Genomic DNA, 17,358 nt, shown 5'->3' with positions numbered 1-17,358 from the left:
GATTCCTGAAAATAAAAGATCTTCCAGTACTGGATTGGAAAAATAGACCATTCATCAGGAAGACCTGATTAGCTTATATTATCAGCCTATTAAATGAAAATTTTATGGAAGAAGATAAGAACACAGACATCAATTCTATTCTTATCCTCTTGCCAGCAATAGGGGAAAGAGCACAGGCCAAACTTTGGCACCCAGCTCCAGTAAGGCACACTGCTTGCGAGCTCTTGAGCTGGCCTAGGGAGGGGGCAGCCTCCTGAGCCGTCTGTGTTTGCTAATTGCCTTGCCTGAAGGAGAAGAACTCTCTCTCCACCTTCATTTCAGGAGGCAGTTACAGCTTGGAGCAAGGCACCTGCTGAGGTCAGGCTCTTACCCTCCTCAGGAACCCAGAGGCACTATCTTCCCTGATGACCGATCACATTTCAAAGAGATGCTTCTCAAGTCTTGAGAAGGACATTCCTGTGTTCTAAGACTAATAAGAGATTTTTTAAAAGATTTATATCTCAAAGAGTCAAAGAAAGGATTTACAAGAATGAGTTTTCTCAAGTACTCTAAAAAGAGGGAGGGCAGAAAGAAGAAAGAAGAAGCCTGTCTAAAACTCAGTCAAGCTGAAGGGCCTATCAAGGCCGATGCCTGCATGAGTATTTCTCCTAAGAGAAAAACACTAAAGATAGAGAATGGAAAAGGATGCATTTCTGGTCTCCAATCAATTAAATCACAAGAGGAGATGCTGCAAAAAATGAGAATATTGATCTGGCAATCTCTAGAGCTCGCACCTAGTAGGTGTTCAACAAATGCTTGTTTGACACATGACTAATGAATCCTAGTAGTTCCAGTTTTCAAGGGGACAAACCATGTTGCAGGGACAGGCTGGACCACAGGAGGCCTAAAGAGCTAGCAGAAGCCCCCCAAGGGACAGGAACAGCATTGTTGGTTACAATGGACTCCCCTCACCTAAAGTTTCACTTTCCACAGTTTTAATTAGCTTCTATCAACTGCAGTCTAAACAAGTTGCTATTTCTTTCTTTTTTTTTTTTTTTTTTTTTTTTTTTTTTTGCGGGGTCACAGCAGGTCTCACTACGTTGGTCAGGTTGGCTCAAACTCCTGCATCAAGCCATTCTCCAACCTCAGCTTCCCAAGTAGCTGGGACTACTAGCATGTGTCACCAGACCAGGTGGTCCAAGAGTACTGAATGGAAAATGCCAGAAGTAAACAATGTACAAATTTCAAATTGCCTACCGTTCTGGGTATCATGATAGAATCTCTTCATGTCCTACTCTGCTCCCTTCCACCTGGGATAGGAGCCATCCCCTTGGTCTAGCACATCCAGGCTATATATGCTGCCACCTGTTCATCACTTGTAGCCATCCAGGTTACCAGATCAACTCTTCTGGCTCCCAGTGCTTGTCTTCAGGTCACCCTTAAGTCACAGCAGGTGCAATACCTGCACCTCACTTCATCTTGTTGCACAGTCATTGTTTTACCTCACATCATCACAAAAAAGGGGAGTAGAGTATAATAAATATTTTGAGGGAGTCCATGTCCACATGACTTTTATTACTGTACATTATTATAACCATTCTATTGCCTTATTAGTTGTTATTGTTACTCTCACTGTGTCTAATTTAATTAAATTTTATCAGAGGCATGCATGCAAAGGAAAAGCATAGTATATATAGTGTTTGGTGCTATACTTGGCTTCAGGTTTCCACTGGGGGCGTTGGAATGTATCCCCCATGGGTAAGAGGAAACTACTTGATTAACTCTGAGACCCAGGTAGGAGGCTTAAGGAAGTCAAGAAAGCAGGAAAACAGGTACTCTGGATTGGGAAGAGAAGATGGAATGCCCAAGAGTTCACCTAAACCTGAGGGTAGAGAGGCATCCTGGACAGGACAGTGAGATCCCAGGAGCATGGGTTGGTGCAAAAGATTAAAGTGAGCTGCTCTACCACCCTAAACCAGTAGCATCCCCAAAACCTCAATCTGAGCAAGCAGTGGCCAAATGCTGAGAACAGGAGTGTCTAGAGATCATGGCAGAAACAGTTAAAATGCAATAATGAAGTCAGAGAGTGGAAAGTTTTAGAAATCATCCTTATGACTGTGAGCCATATGTGACTCTTCTGGAAATGATATGAGTCTGGTATTTCAGCAATATCTAGATTCAAGGCTCTCATCCTGACAAACTGAACTAATATTCAATACCAACTAGAAGAAAAGAAGATAAGGATAAAAACAGTAAATATTAAACATTTCTTAAGTTCTTGCCGTGTACCTGCAGGTACTATTCTAAGAACTTTCAAGTGGAACACATTAAACCTTCACAAAAACCCTATGCTGTAAGTGCTATTATCATCCTCATTTCACAGATGAGCAAACTGAGGCAAGCACTCAATTTACCCAATGTCCTCAGCTGGTAAGAAGAGCAGCGATTTGGACTGGGTGTGACTGTAGACCAGTGCTCCTGTCTGACCACTGCTGTGTCACCAGCATTATTCAGATGGAAAAGAGAGCACCTTATTCTGCACTGATCAATAGGATCCCATAAAAACCAAGGACGGACAAGGCAGGAAAGCAAGTTTAGTTCAGTATATGAAGAAAGAGCCTAATGATTAGAACCGTCCATCCGATGACAATCTTCTGAGGCAATGAATCTTGGTTCAGGAAGCTCAGAAGCTAAGACTTGCATGTTTGTGGAACACCAAGGGAAAGAACCCTGAGAAGGTTCCCAAGAGCCTGTGGTGCTGGTTAACAAACAGCTAGATAAGTACCTTCCAAGTGGGCTCCGTGGAATACTAGTCATCCAAGATGTTTTGCAAAACACGGACTCCATGATCAAACGACTTTGCGAAGTACTTCACAGCTCTAGCCCTCCCTCCCTGGGAGATCGGCAAGCTTCTGACGTATTTAGACGTCAAGATGCAGTAGTAAAGAAACCCTTTCGATGTGTTAACGGAGCATTTCTGAAACTATTTGACCTTGGAAGGTTTGTTTTTATTTCATCCCCAACAGGGGGCTTCCCTGATAGCCTATAAGGATAACTTTTCTCACAATAAATTTTAGAAAATCTTTGCTAGATAATTTCAAAGATACCCTTCAAATCTCAGAGCCTGTAAAAGTTAAGGAAAACATATGAGAGCATTATTTACTCATAAATGTGAGATGAATCTTGATTAATTCTTCTTATGTGGGACTCCTAGGTATACTCTGACACCTTATTCAGATTTACCTATATATGAATCAAATTATGTCTCCTAAAATAAATTAATATTTTATTTAAAAATAATAATAAGATAAGCCTAAGGCACAGATTACCAGCCCAGTCCCAGATACCACTTGTGTAAGACAGGCTGTGTAAGATTACTAGACCTTATCATTACTAAGCTAATCCAAAACACCAAAGAGTGAACATTTTCTCTGATATGTGGGTGCTAACTCACAGTAAGGGGCAGCAGGGTTAGAGAAGAATAGAGTTACTTTAGATTAGGTAAAGGGGAGTGAAAGGGGGGAGGGGTTCTAGGAGTAGGAAGGATAGTAGAATGAATCAGACATTATTACCTTATGTACATATATGACTACATGATTGGTGGGATTCTACATCATGTACAACCAGAAGAACGAGAAATTATGCTCCATTTATGTATCATAGCGCATTCTACTGTCCTGTAAAACTAATTAGAACAAATAATATTTGGGGGCCTAGAAAGGGAGATAGAGTCACCTTTCATTTGCAAGTTGATGGAGCATCTTTACAAATAATTTTGCACATTCAATTTTTGCTAATTTTATGTCCTTTTTGAAAATAAAATTGTCATTTCTGCCATGTCTTTTTTTAATAAAAAGAGCATTTCTTACTTATCTTGCCAGTAAACTTACATGAAGTTTCACTTATAAACTTTTACATAACACTTAGGCAAGGCCTATACAGATATAGTACTCAGATGCATACATATGCCTAGTCACATGTATTTAGGGTATCAACTATAGTGTTATAAACTAAATAAGAGTTGCTTGCTTAATCAATTACAAAGTAAACATTTAAGACTTTAATACAAGTATAAAACCTAATTCCTTTGATACTGTTTCACCAAGTAATAAAACCAAACGAATACAGAATCTTGATAGATAAGAGCAGATCAATGTTTCAGACTTAGCTTTATGTCAGTACATTAAAGTTCAAATAACTTTGCACTAATTATACTCAATTTAATCACAAGCACAGACTTTTTGAGATTCACCTTCCACAAACATTCTGTAACTTACATAAACATTCACAACTTCTTTACCTCCTTAGTTTTGTCCTCTTTCATCTTGAATTATCACAAGAACATTACTTTACATGACAAAATAGTTTTTCATCCAGTAAAAATTTTTACCTTCTAATTTTCCATGCTAATATATTTCCATATCTATACTGTTTTTATCTTTTTTAATACTTTCTTAAATTCATATTTTGAAACAATCCTTATGAATGTTATCTATGCATATAATTTACTCAACAAATTTAATCCCAGGAATGGGATCAGGCAATCTGGAATATACAATAACAGTGTCGAAATCTTTTCTCTCCCAGGTGGCATTCCAGGGGTTGCACCAAAAGCTATTTTTGAGCCTGATCTCTCTCCCATATTATTATCACAATACCACCAACTTAAGTGAGTTTCCCACTGTCATTTGCACCCAGAGGTTTCTCTTGGGCCTTTTTCTTATACTGCACATATTTATATGCATTGGAGGGGGACAGTTCCATCCTTTTCTTCAGTCTTCCTTGAATGTCCATTTGCAGAGGCTACCTACAAAACAAGGTTTGACCTTACTTGCTATTTTTTTCTTTCTTTTTTTTTTTTAACTCCAAAGTTCCTTTATTCTTCCCTACCCAGCCCCCTCTATGAATCAGCCTCCGCTTAGCAGAGAAAACATTTGGCCTTTGGTTTTTGGGGATTGGCTTATTTCACTTAGCATGATATTCTCTAACTACATCCATGTACCAGTAAATGCCAAATTTTCATTCTTCTTTAAGGCTGAATATTATTCCATAATGTATATATACATTTTCTTTATCCATTCATCTGTTGAAGGGCATCTAGGTTGGTTCCATAGTTTAGCTATTGTGAGTGAGCTGCTATAAACATTGATGTGGCTACATCACTGTATTATGCTGATTTTAAGTCCTTTGGGTATAAACCAAGGAGTGGGATAACTTGGTCAAGTGGTGGTTCCATTCCAAGTTTTCTGAGGAATCTCCACACTGCTTTCCAAAGTAGTTTCACAAATCTGGAGTGTGTATGAATGTACCTATTTCCCCACATCCTCCCCAACACTTATATTACTTGTTTTCTTGATAATTGCCATTCTGGCTGGAGTGAGATGGAATCTTAGAGTAGTTTTGATTAGCATTTCTCTAATTGCAAGAGATAGTGAACATTTTTTCATGTGTTGGTTGATCGAGTGTTTATCTTCTGTGAAATGTCTGTTCAGTTCTTTAGCCCATTTATACATTGGTTTTTTTGTTTGTTTGTTTGTTTTTTGGTTTTTTTTTTTGGTGTTAAGTTTTTTGAGCTCTTTATATATCCTGGAGATTAGTGGTCTATCTGAGATGAGTGTTAAAGACATTTTTCCCATTCTGTAGGCTCTCTCTTCACATTATTGATTATTTCCTTTGCTGAGAAGAAGCTTTCTAGTTTGATTTCATCCCATCTATTGATTCTTAATTTTATTTCTTCACTTTAGGAGTGTTGTTAAGGAAATCAGGTCCTAAACTGACTTGATGAAGATATGGGCCTACTTTTTCTTCTATTAGTTGCAGAATCTCTGTTCTAGTGGCTAAATCTTTGATCCACTTTGTTTTTTGTGCAGGGCAAGAGAAAGAGGTTTAATTTCATTTTTCTGCATATGGATATCCAGTTCTCCCAGCAACATTTGTTGAAGAGCCTATCTTTTCTCCAAGGGATAGTTTTGGCACCTTTGTCTAGTATGAGTAAACTGTATATATGTGGGGTTTTCTCTGTGTCTTCTATTTTGTACTACTGGTCTACATGTCTATTTTGGTGCCAATACCATGACATTTTTGTTACTATTGCTCTGTACTATAGTTTAAGTTCTCATAGTGCAATGCCTTCTGCTTCACTCTTCTTGATAAGGATTGCTTTGGCTATTCTTGGTTTCTTATTTTTCCAGATGAATTTCATGATTGCTTTTTCTAGTTCTATGAGGAATGTCATTGGGATTTTAATAGGAATTGCATTGAATCTGTATAACACTTTTGGTAGTATGGCCATATTAATTCTTCCTATCCAAGAGCATGGGAGAGCTTTCCATCTTCCAAGGTCTTCCTCAATTTCTTTCTTTAGTGGTCTGTAGTTTTCATTGTAGAGGTCTTTCACCTCTTTTGTTAGATTGATTCCCAAGTACTTTTTTTTTGAGGCTATTGTAAATGGGGTAGTTTTCCTAATTTCACTTGCAATGGATTCATTGCTTATGTATAGAAATGCATTTGATTTATGGGTATTGATTTTATATCCTGCTACTTTGCTGAATTCATTTATGAGTTCTATAAGTTTTGTGGTGGAATTTTTTGGATCTTCTAAATATAGAATCATGTCAATGACAAAGAGTGACAGTTTGAGTTGTTTTTTTTCCTATTCATATTCCTTTAATTTTTTCATCTGTCTGATTGTTCTGGCTAGAGTTTCAAGGATGATGTTGAGTAGAAGAGGGCATCCTTGTCTTGTTCCAGTTCTTAGAGGGAATGCTTTCAATTTTTCTCCATTTAGAATGATGTGTGCCATGGGCTTAGCGTAGATAACTTTTACAATGTTGAAGTATGTTCCTACTATCTCTAGTTTTTCTAGTGTTTTGAACATGAAGAAGTACTGTATTTTGTCAAATGCTTTCTCTGCATCTATTGAGATATTCATATGATTCTTGTCTTTAAGTCTATTGATGTGATGTATTGTGTTTATTGATTTCCATATGTTGAACCAACCTTGCATTCTAGGGATGAACCCCATGTGATCGTGGTGCACTATCTTTTTAATATGTTTTTGTATGTGAATTTACCAGAATTTTATTGAGAATTTTTGTGTCTATATTCATGAGGGATATTGGTCTGAAGTTTCCTTCCCTTGGTGTGTCTTTGTCTGGTTTTGGCATAAGGGTGATACTAGTCTCATTGAATGCATTTGGAAGATTTCCTTCCTTTTCTATTTCATGGAATAATTTGAGAAGTATTGGCATTAATTCTTTTTTGAAGGTATTGTAGAACTCTACTGAGAATCCATCTGATACTGGGCTTTTCTTTGTTGGTAGGCTTTTGATGATGTGTTCTACTTCATTGTTTGAAATTGATCTGTTTAAATTGTGTATGTCTTCCTGATTCAGTCTGGGTGGATCATACGTCTCTAGAAATTTGTCAATGTCTTCAAGTTTTTCTATTTTATTTGAGTATATATTTTCAAACTATTTTCTGATTATCTGCTGGTATTTCAGTAGTAGCCATTGTAATATTTCATATTTCATCATGAATTTTAATAATTTGATTTTTCTCTCTCTCATTGTTAGCATGGCTAAGGGGTTATCAATTTTATTTATTTTTTCAGAGAACCAACTTTTGTTTGTCAATTTTTTCAATAATTTCTTTTGTTTCAATTTCATTGATTTCAGTTCTGATTTTAATTATTTCCTGTCTTTTGTTGCTTTTGGTGTTGATTTGTTCCTCTTTTTCTAGGGCTTTGAGATATAATGTTAGGTCATTTACTCGTTGACTTTTTCTTCTTTTAATGTATGAGTTCAATGCAATTAACTTTCCTCTTAGCACTGCCTTCATACCATCTCAGAGATTTTGATATGTTGTATCTGTGTTCTCATTTACCTGTATTTTTTTAAATTTTTTTTATTTTATTTGTTCTAATTAGTTGTACATGACAATAGAATGCATTTTCATATTTTGATAGATCATACATACATAGAGTGTAATTTCTCATTTTTCTGATTATACATATTGCAGGACCACATCGGTCATGCAGTTATACCTGTACATGAAGTAATAATGTCTGTTTCACTCTACTATCATACCTTCCTCCATACCTCTTCTCCTCCCTTTACTCCCCTGTACCTAATTGTTCCCTATCTCCCTCTCCTTATTGTGAGTTAGCTTCTGCATATCAGAGAAAGCATTCGGTCTTTGGCTTTTTGGGTTTGACTTATTTCACACAGCATGATATTCTCTAACTCCATCCATTTACCAGTAAATGCCAGAATTTCATTCTTCTTTAAAACTGAGTAATATTCCCTCATATATATATATATATATCACATTTTATTTATCCACTCATCTGTTGAAACAAGTAACCCAATCAATAAATGGGTTAAGGAGCTGAACAGACACTTCATAGAAGATATACAACCAATCAATAAATATATGAAAAAAATTCAACATCTCTTGCAATTAGAGAAATGCAAATCAAAACTACAGTTTCATCTCACTCTAATCAGAATGGCAATTATCAGAATACAAGCAACAATAAATGTTGGTGAGGATGTGGGAAAAACGTACACTCATATATTGCTGGTGGGATCGCAAATTGGCACAACCATTATGGAAAGCAGTATGGAGATTCCTCAGAAAACTGGGAATGGAACCACCATTTGACCCAGTTATCCCACTACTCAGTTTATGCCCAAAGGACTTAAAATCTGCATACTACAGTGACACAAGCACATTAATGTTTCTAGCAGTTCAATTCACAATAACTAAACTATGGAACCAACCTCTAAGTATTTTCTTTTTTTATCTCCACCTTGATGTCTTCTTTTATCCACTCATCATTCACTCGCAGGCTATTTAGTCTCCATGTGTTGGAGTAGTTTCTATTTTTTATTTTATGGTCGCTTTCTAGTTTCATTTCATTATGATCTGATAGAATGCAAGATAGTATTTCTATTTTTCTGTATGTGTTGAGAATTGCTTTGTGGCATAACATATGATCTATTTTAGAGAAGGATGCATGTGCTGCTGAAAAGAAAGTGTATTCACTTGATGAGTGAAATACTCTATATATGTCTGTTAGGTCTAAATCATTGATTATATTATTTAATTCTACAGTTTCTTTGTTTAGTTTTTGTTTGGAAGACATATCCAGTAGTGAGAGAGGTGTGTTAGTCACCCAGTATTATTGTGCTGTGGTCTATTTGATTCTCGAAATTGAGAAGGGTTTGTTTAATGTACATAGATGCTTCATTGTTTGGGGCATACATATTTACAGTTGTTATGTCTTGTTGGTGTATGATTCTCCTAAGCAGTATGAAATGTCCTTCTTTGTCCCTTCTGCCTAACTTTGGTTTGAAGTCCACTTTGTCTGATATAAGGATGGAAATCCCTGCTTATTTATGTAGTCCATGTGAGCAATTTTTTTTTTTTTCCCAACCTTTCACCTTTGGTCTGTGGATGTCTTTTCCTAGGAGGTGAGTCTCTTGAAGACATCATGTTATTAGGTCATTGTTTTTAAATCTAATCTGCTAATCTATGTCTTTTGATTGATGAGTTTAGGCCATTTACATTCAGGGTTATTATTGAGGTATGATTTATATTCCTGGTCATTTTGGTTTATTTTTGTTTTTTAACTTGACTTAGTTTCTCCTTTGATTGACCTTTCCTTTAGTGTAGTTTCTCCCTTGGCTGATTTTCATTGTTTTTTTTTTTTTTTTTCTTTTCTTTTCCTCTTCATAGAATATTTTGCTAAGAAAGTTCTGTAGTGCAGGCCTTCTAGTTGTGAATTCTTTTAACTTTTGTTTGTCGTGGAAGGTTTTTATTTCATCTTCAAATCTGAAGCTTAATTTTGAAGGATATAAAATTCTTGGTTGGCATGCATTTTCTTTCAGAGCTTGATAAATGTTTTTATAGGACCTCCTGGCATTGAGGGTCTGGGTTAAGAAATCAACTGAGGTCAGAATTGGTTTCCCCCTATATGGAATTTGATTTTTTTCTCTCACAGTCTTTAAAATTCTATCCTTATTCTGTATGTCAGTCATTCTCATTATAATGTGCCTTGGTATGGGTCTGCTGTAATTTTGTACATTTGGGGTCCTATGAGCCTCTTGTACTTGATTCTCCATTTCATTGTTTAGATTTAGGAAGTTTTCTGATATTATGTCTTTGAAAATATCATGCATTCCTTTGGGTTATATCTCCACATCTTCATCTATTTCTATAAATCTTAAATTGGGTATTTTCATGTTATCCCACATTTCTTGGAAGTTCTGTTCATTGTTTTTTACCATCTTCTCTGTGCAGTTGACTTTATTTTCAAAATTATATATTTTGTCTTCATTGTCTGAGATTCTGTCTTCCAACTGGTCTAGTCTGTTGGTGATACTTTCCATTGAATTTTTGATTTGGTTTATTGTTTCCTTCATTTCAAGGACTACTGCTTGATTCCTTTTTATAATCTCTGTCTTTTAATTGAAGTGATCTTTCACTTCCTATATTTTCTCTACAATATTGTCCTTTATTTAGAAGACCAATCTAACTATGTATTTTTTAAACTCCTTCTCTGACATTTCTTCTACTGTGCTGTCTATGGATTTATTATTGAAATATCTTAATTTGTTTGAGGCACTTTTTTCCCTTGTTTTTCATGTTGTTTGTGTGTCTTCTCATCTAGCAGTAGGGAGCTGAGGCAGTACAGATTCTACCCTACACTCTTATAGTGTCCCTAAAGGCTTCTAGTACCTCATCTTCAGGAGGGAGAACAATATTAACAGCAGCTTAAACCAAGTGACTCCTATTAAGGCATTTACAGTTTCTGTCACAATAGACAGAAGTGAAGTGTTTGTTCAATTATTGTCTACAATGTAAATAGTAAGTTTGTTAAAAGGGTTTATTGTTTCAAAGGATGGACATTGAGGGAACAGAAGTAGCGTAAGATATGATATTTGTGAGGGAGAGGGTGAGAAGATAGAGGTAAAAATTTATAGTAAGAGTGAGGGAGAAATTCATAGAGCTTGGCTTTTAATATGAGAGAAGTGGGAAGGAGAATCCAGGGAGAGAGTAGGTGAGAGAGAAAAAATATGTACAGAGCTTTTTTTTTTTTTTCAAAAAAAGTAAAAATATAAGAATACACAACAAAACTGTCGTATACTATTCAGACATCCATTCCTCAATAAATTGATGCATAAAAAATATTTGGATTCAAAGATGGTAGAGGTGTGAGAGAGATGATGAAAAAAGAAAACACAAAGGAGGAAAGTCTTAATGGAAAATTGAATGATTCCTTCTGTTGGCTTTCAGAAATTTCTCAGCTTCCTTTCTCCACAGATAGGTGGGGTTGTCTGAAGTTTGATGTTAGCTCCAGTCCAGTGGGTGCCGGACCAGTTGGGTGGGTGAGCTGATAGCAAGATGCCCTCACATCCTCTTACAATCTTCCCACCCATTGTATCTGGCCCCTTCTGTCCCTGCACACTTCAGGACTTGCTGAGCTAGAGAGAGCCCAATTTTCTCCAGTTTCTTAAACCTGTCCTCCCTGCAGAGAACTGCCCCTCATCTCTGGCTTTCCTCAGGCTTGCCAGACCCAGACTGGCCCATGCAAACTCAGCTGCAATCTGATGGACCTGAGCTTCAACTTCCCTAGGCCCTGACTTGCTGTAGCCCCAAGATCTCAATGCCCTTTCAATTTGGAGAGAGACCACCAGGGATGTGCTCACTCAAAGGAGTGACCCTGTAAAGAGGCAACCAGATGGCAGCCACTACCACACTGAGCAGAAAGACCTCAGGTACAACCAGATGTGCAGGTACCCCAATATATCTCCAGGTCCTGGACTGAATTCCCAGACCCAGGTGACCACAACCCGAGATGGTGGCAGCCATCGTGGCAAACCTGCAAGTCCTGACTCTTGTCCCAAGATGGCAGCAGCCACATGTAACCAAACCTGTGGGTACTGTGACAATGGACTTCGAGGCAATAGCGGGTAGCCAGCAATCTGCTTGCAGTCTGCAGGTGGTCTGCAGGGTAACGGATGATCAGTAGATGGACGATGGGTAGTTGAAAGGAGATCAATGGACAGGCAAGAGGTGGGCAAATGGCAGATGATATGTGGCAGTCAGTGAGCAATCCGCACTCAAAAGGCAGGCAATATGCTGGCAGATGGCAGGGGATCACGGTTGACAAATGGGGTAAACAGCAGGCGGTCAGTGGGCAGTGATGACTGCCTTGCAGTGAACCAGTATTTTCTCTGCTTCAATCCCGAGTAGGCAGCAACAAGGAATGCAGCCTCTCTCTAGTCTGCCATCTTGGATCTCCTCTGCCATATCTTAAAAAAATACTCTTTAAAAAGAAAAAAGAAAAAAAAAAGAGAGAGAGAGAGAGCTCAGCTCTCTAAGTTGAGGAAGTAATTTCTGGGTTTCTAATTAATTTACCAAATAATAAAATGCTTTTTATTAACTAGTAATTTTTATGACCTCTCAACCTGTCTCTTCCATTTTTAAGTTATTTTTCAACATCCAAATTGCATAATTTGTGTTCATATTTGCATCCGATTTATTGTAAATGTGGTATTTTGCAAGTACTTGTCAGTATATTTGTAAGACTCATTTCTCTACCATCAAACTTAAGCATGACACGTGCAAACACATATTGTCAAACTATGAAATTAGTCCATATATGAATATTTTAAGACTCAAGGTGGTTTCTTTGCAAAGAAAAATATTTCATTTTTCTGATTATTTCAAAACACTACTTTGAATAACTGCTTAATTTTAAGGAGAAAATTTAAAAACATGTTCTATAATTTAAATTTAAAAACATGTTCTGCAATTTAAAATGATTTGTAAATATTTAAAAGATAGATTCAAATCAACCAAATGAATTTCTTTCCAATTCAGTCATTTAGCAAAGAATACAAAGAATGGTTTTTCAGGAGCAATTCAGCTTATCAAAAAACAAACTTATCAAACTTACTGTCTTTTGTTGTACTATACAATGCAAAGAGAAATTTCTTTGTTCTCAACTGTGATTATGGTAGTGTGATACTCTTTCTGGATGTTTTATGAAATAAATGGTAATGTAATTGCTTGATAAATGTAAGGATTCCTTCATAATTGTCTTTACGTTATATTCAACTAAAGACTCTGAACACTAGGTCACTTTTGTTCTTTTTAAAAATGATGCTTTCTGTAAATAACTAGATGTCATGGAATACATCCGTATGAGAGGCTCAATATACTTAGGCTCTAGATACTAATTTGAGCAGCCCCACCAACAAAAGCAAAGTCTGGAGTTCATGTATACTCTACCAAAGAGAAGCAAAGATATACCACACAGTCTAATGCCCAGTGGGAGAAGAAGCTGAAAATCTGGAGTTCTACCCTCATATATTGGCGCTGCGCAGGGTCTCCCTGCATGTGCATTTCAGCACATGCACATCACAAAGGGAAATGCCCTGTGCTGATAGGGAGTCACCACATGCAAATGACTGATGCTCATCTTGCCACCAACCGCTCTGCACAGCTCCATTTCCCTCAAGCTACTTACTGGCAACCCCAGAAAAGGAGCATAGCTGTGAACACTGGAGGGATTATCTCCTTACCATGCACACTGAGCAGGAGGGAAACTGCAAAGAGAGCTATTCATTTTCACTTTATATTACTGTTTATCAAGTCTCCACAATGATTTTGTCCTGAACGGCTAGAACCTAGTCTTGTTTCTTGGTTTTGTATTTGTATATGTAACATTTGGTGTCCCCCAAATCAACTAGCATGTTGCCTATGATAAAGAAGACACTTCTATGTTTGTTAAGGTATTGGTTGATTAACTAGGACACAGGGAGAATTCCTAATATCAAAATAGTGAATAATATGCACTATTTCAAACATCAAGCATACTGCAACCTCTATCACAATATCAAGAGGCATGGAAAGTCATCTTGTTGGATGGAATCATACTCAGTAAGTACAGAGAGCCCAAAGTTATCTTTAAGTTTTATGTAAATGTTAGATATATACATATACACCAATGTTCTTTTTTAATTTCCAGAAATTAATTTCAACCTAAATGTTTTTAAAATAGTTCTTACAAGATCTTATATAGGAAATATGTGCAGATCAATCTTTCTTGAGTATTAATACTCACATTTGCTATTAAAGGCTGAAGTGAACCGGTTCCAAGATACAAAGAGACTCCTTCAGGATTATTACAGGGCAATGGATTGCAAGATTCCACTAGAGGACAACAAGAAATTTACTCGAATCCCATTGGTTCAACTGGATAGTAAAGAGATTTTGGAAAACCAGCTTAGGTAAGGTAGATCGTCATGTTATACTGTAATTGTTTTGAACATAATGAGTTACCATAGTAATTAATTGCCACAAGTAAAAATATTGCACTCCTTTTCCTGCAAATCCCAAAACACTCTGTTTTCTCACTTCAGACCATTAACATGCACTATTTATCCTGTTAACAGTGAATATTTACTTCTTTCGCTGCATAATTATAGTGTAGTTACTATGAAGTGCCCCCACTGACACTGCAGGGGCATTAGGGAATAGATGGTGTATGTAACATCTGAATTCTGAAACACTCTTGTCCCCCCCAAGGGTCTCTGGTAAAAACATTATGAGTCTCTACTACTTTCATGAAAGGAGCCCAGCAGTGTGTGTGTGTGTGTGTGTGTGTGTGTGTGTGTGTGTGTGTGTGTGTGTGTGTGTGTGTGTGTGAGTGGAAATGGAAGGGTTATGAGTTTTCTGTTATTCATGAGGAAATTGAAAAGCATTAAAGACTCACTCAAATGTGATTATTACCTCATAAGATGGAATGACCTGTTGGTAGTTTAACACCAGATTCCTGCCAGCAAAAAAATGAACTTGGTGGGAAGATGGAAGAAAAAATATATTTCCAGTCAGTCAAATCTTGTGCAATATCAAGTTTGTAAATATTATTTTTATATACCTAATGGGTAGAGGCGGGGGAAAAGCAAGATCCCATACTCTATGAATTAATAGAAAAATGGTTTCAAGAAATGGATATGGGAAGTGTGGTAATTCCTAAAAATAGAAATCGAAGTCCTTAAGAAAAAAATGAGTTAACTAAAAATAACTTGATAAGATATAAGGAAAGGATAAAACAGTAAAATAAAAAGGTTAAAATAACCAGTAAGTAGGGCCAAGGGAAAAGAAAAAAAAAAAACAGTAGCTATGAAGAGGGAAATAAAGAAGTAAGGTTTAAAAATCCCATGCAGGCACTGAGTGCTAGGTTTAAATCTCCAAGGAGATGAGCTATGGATTTTATACTGAAAGCAATGTACTGTTTTAAAATGTAAGCGTACTGAGTAAATGCAAGTGACAGGAACAGCACAATTAGAATGGAGGGCAGTGAAGATGTTTTAAAGTGACGTCAGACAAATCTGGTTTGAGTCCCTGGTGTGTCAGTTACTAACTATATGCAAATAGATTAAGAGAATTTACTTGCCTGATTAAGTTCTCCAATTCTTTTTAAGTACTGAGTTCCTAATGAGTAAAACAAGGTTTTTGTAAAGATTACAGAAAATATAATCTACAAAGCATTTGGTACCACATCTGGGACTCGGAAGAATTGAGATTTAGTTTCAATTACTCTCAATAAATGGTAATTATTGTTGTTATTGCATGATATACAGTGACCTCTTCTTACTGATATGCAATATTTTAATTGTATTACATGCTCTTGCTTTGTTTGTCTTGCCCTCCCTTGTTCCAAAAAGGATTCGAGATGGCCTGAACATCTCAAGTAGGGCTCTGCAGTGATCCAAGGTCCACTTCTCTCTTTAGGCTTCTTTCCTCTAGTGACATCATATCTCTGTCACATTCATGTGTATACAAGAATACACAAGGAGGAAAGTGTGTACCCACTTCTTGATCCCATATAAGAGAAATGTTCCGCAAGTTGCTGAAAGGAAACTTTGAAATTCAAAACAATAAAAAATTCCAAAGGCAATGCGAAGCCTCAGAGCCATCAAAGGAGTTCACCTTTCAGAGTCTAAAGTGGCAGTGCATTCTGTTCTTAGCATAAAACAGCGAGTCATAGGGAAGCTATTAATGTTGGCCAGGAGAATAAAACTAGCAAAAGAACAGCCAGTTCTTATTTTCTGCAGAACAAATTTGCACCAATCTGATCCTCAAATCACTGCTGTGGCTATCTACTGGAACTATCAGTCGATCCGTATGCAAACCAACCAACAAGTAACCACAGTTTCTGTAACATATACAGAGACACAGTGTTAAATACTTATGTGACTTTTCTAACTTATTCCTCCCAACAAGCCTAGAACAACAATAACACTAGTATAGTGAGACTATTCATAAAAAATAGTAGCAGTATTGATTAACTGATAGTGATAAGTAATAACATTATATTTGTATTATGCTAAGAGGAACTGAGTTTCAGAAAGTCAAGTGACATGCCTAAGTTCGTATCTACTGATAGTGGCAGAGCTATATAGACTAGAATTTTTCCAGTAAATGAATTCAAAACCCCAATTTTTTTCTAAACCATATGCCACCTCTGTTGTCCTGTGCAGTAAGGTGGTAGGAAACATGTGTTGCACTGTATTAGATGCCTAGAGATGACCACACATTTTACCTTAGCTCATTGAACACATGAATCATTGTTGAACTGGAGTGACTGATTTAGCATTATTTGATTTTAAAATGTAATTTCATTTGTGGGTATATCAATGGTAGATCATCAATAAATTGCCTCTTATAAACATGGTAGACTGTCAGACTTCCAAGCATTATCAGAATCATAATGCCAAGTGCAATTATCTTTGATGTTTTAAAACAAGATCAAGCTAATCATTTGCTAGAGTTGACCATCATCTTTCGGAATCATCAATCTGTTCTCCAGCAACTTGAGACTATCAACCAAATACTGTTCCTCGTATTGATCCCGATTCTCCAAGTTTCAACCAGGACCTTCTTGGAGCCATTCTGTCTTCATTCTGTTCCCAAGAGCATGGTCTTTTAAGAACAATCCCAATCACATCAGAAAAGACCATTCTACCTGTGGCTCTCTCTCTGCTTCAATTAACTTTTGAGATCCTGGGATCCTTCCGGGATAGCACAGTCCCGGGGATAGCTCTGAAATTTCCACATAGGTACAACAATGTGATTAAGTGAAATAAACCAGACCCCAAAAAACCAAAGGCCAAATGTTTTCTCTGATATGTGGACACTAATTCACAGTAAGGGTGGGGGAGCACTAGGGAAGAATAGAGTTACTTCTGATTGGGTAGAGGGCAGTGAAGGGAGGGGAAGGGGTGTGAGGGTAGGAAGGATAGTAGAGTGAAACAGATATTATTACTCATGTACATATATGACTGCCTGACTGATGTGATC

General features: G+C 36.9%; 1 protein-coding gene across 1 annotated transcript in view; it reads left to right on the top strand.

Moving 5' to 3' along the window:
* The window catches only part of SPEF2 (sperm flagellar 2), a 182,335-nt gene that overhangs the window by 116,096 nt on the left and 48,881 nt on the right, over nt 1–17,358 (top strand). The window contains exon 25 of the mRNA XM_079145179.1: nt 14,131–14,282. Coding sequence (XP_079001305.1) covers nt 14,131–14,282 — 152 coding nt within the window. The remainder of the gene's footprint in view (nt 1–14,130; nt 14,283–17,358) is intronic.

Source organism: Sciurus vulgaris, assembly GCF_902686455.1.
Source record: "Sciurus vulgaris genome assembly, chromosome: 6".
Classification (NCBI taxonomy): domain Eukaryota; kingdom Metazoa; phylum Chordata; class Mammalia; order Rodentia; family Sciuridae; genus Sciurus; species Sciurus vulgaris.
Note: the sequence above shows the minus strand (reverse complement) of the source record. Positions and strands in the feature narration are given on the sequence as shown.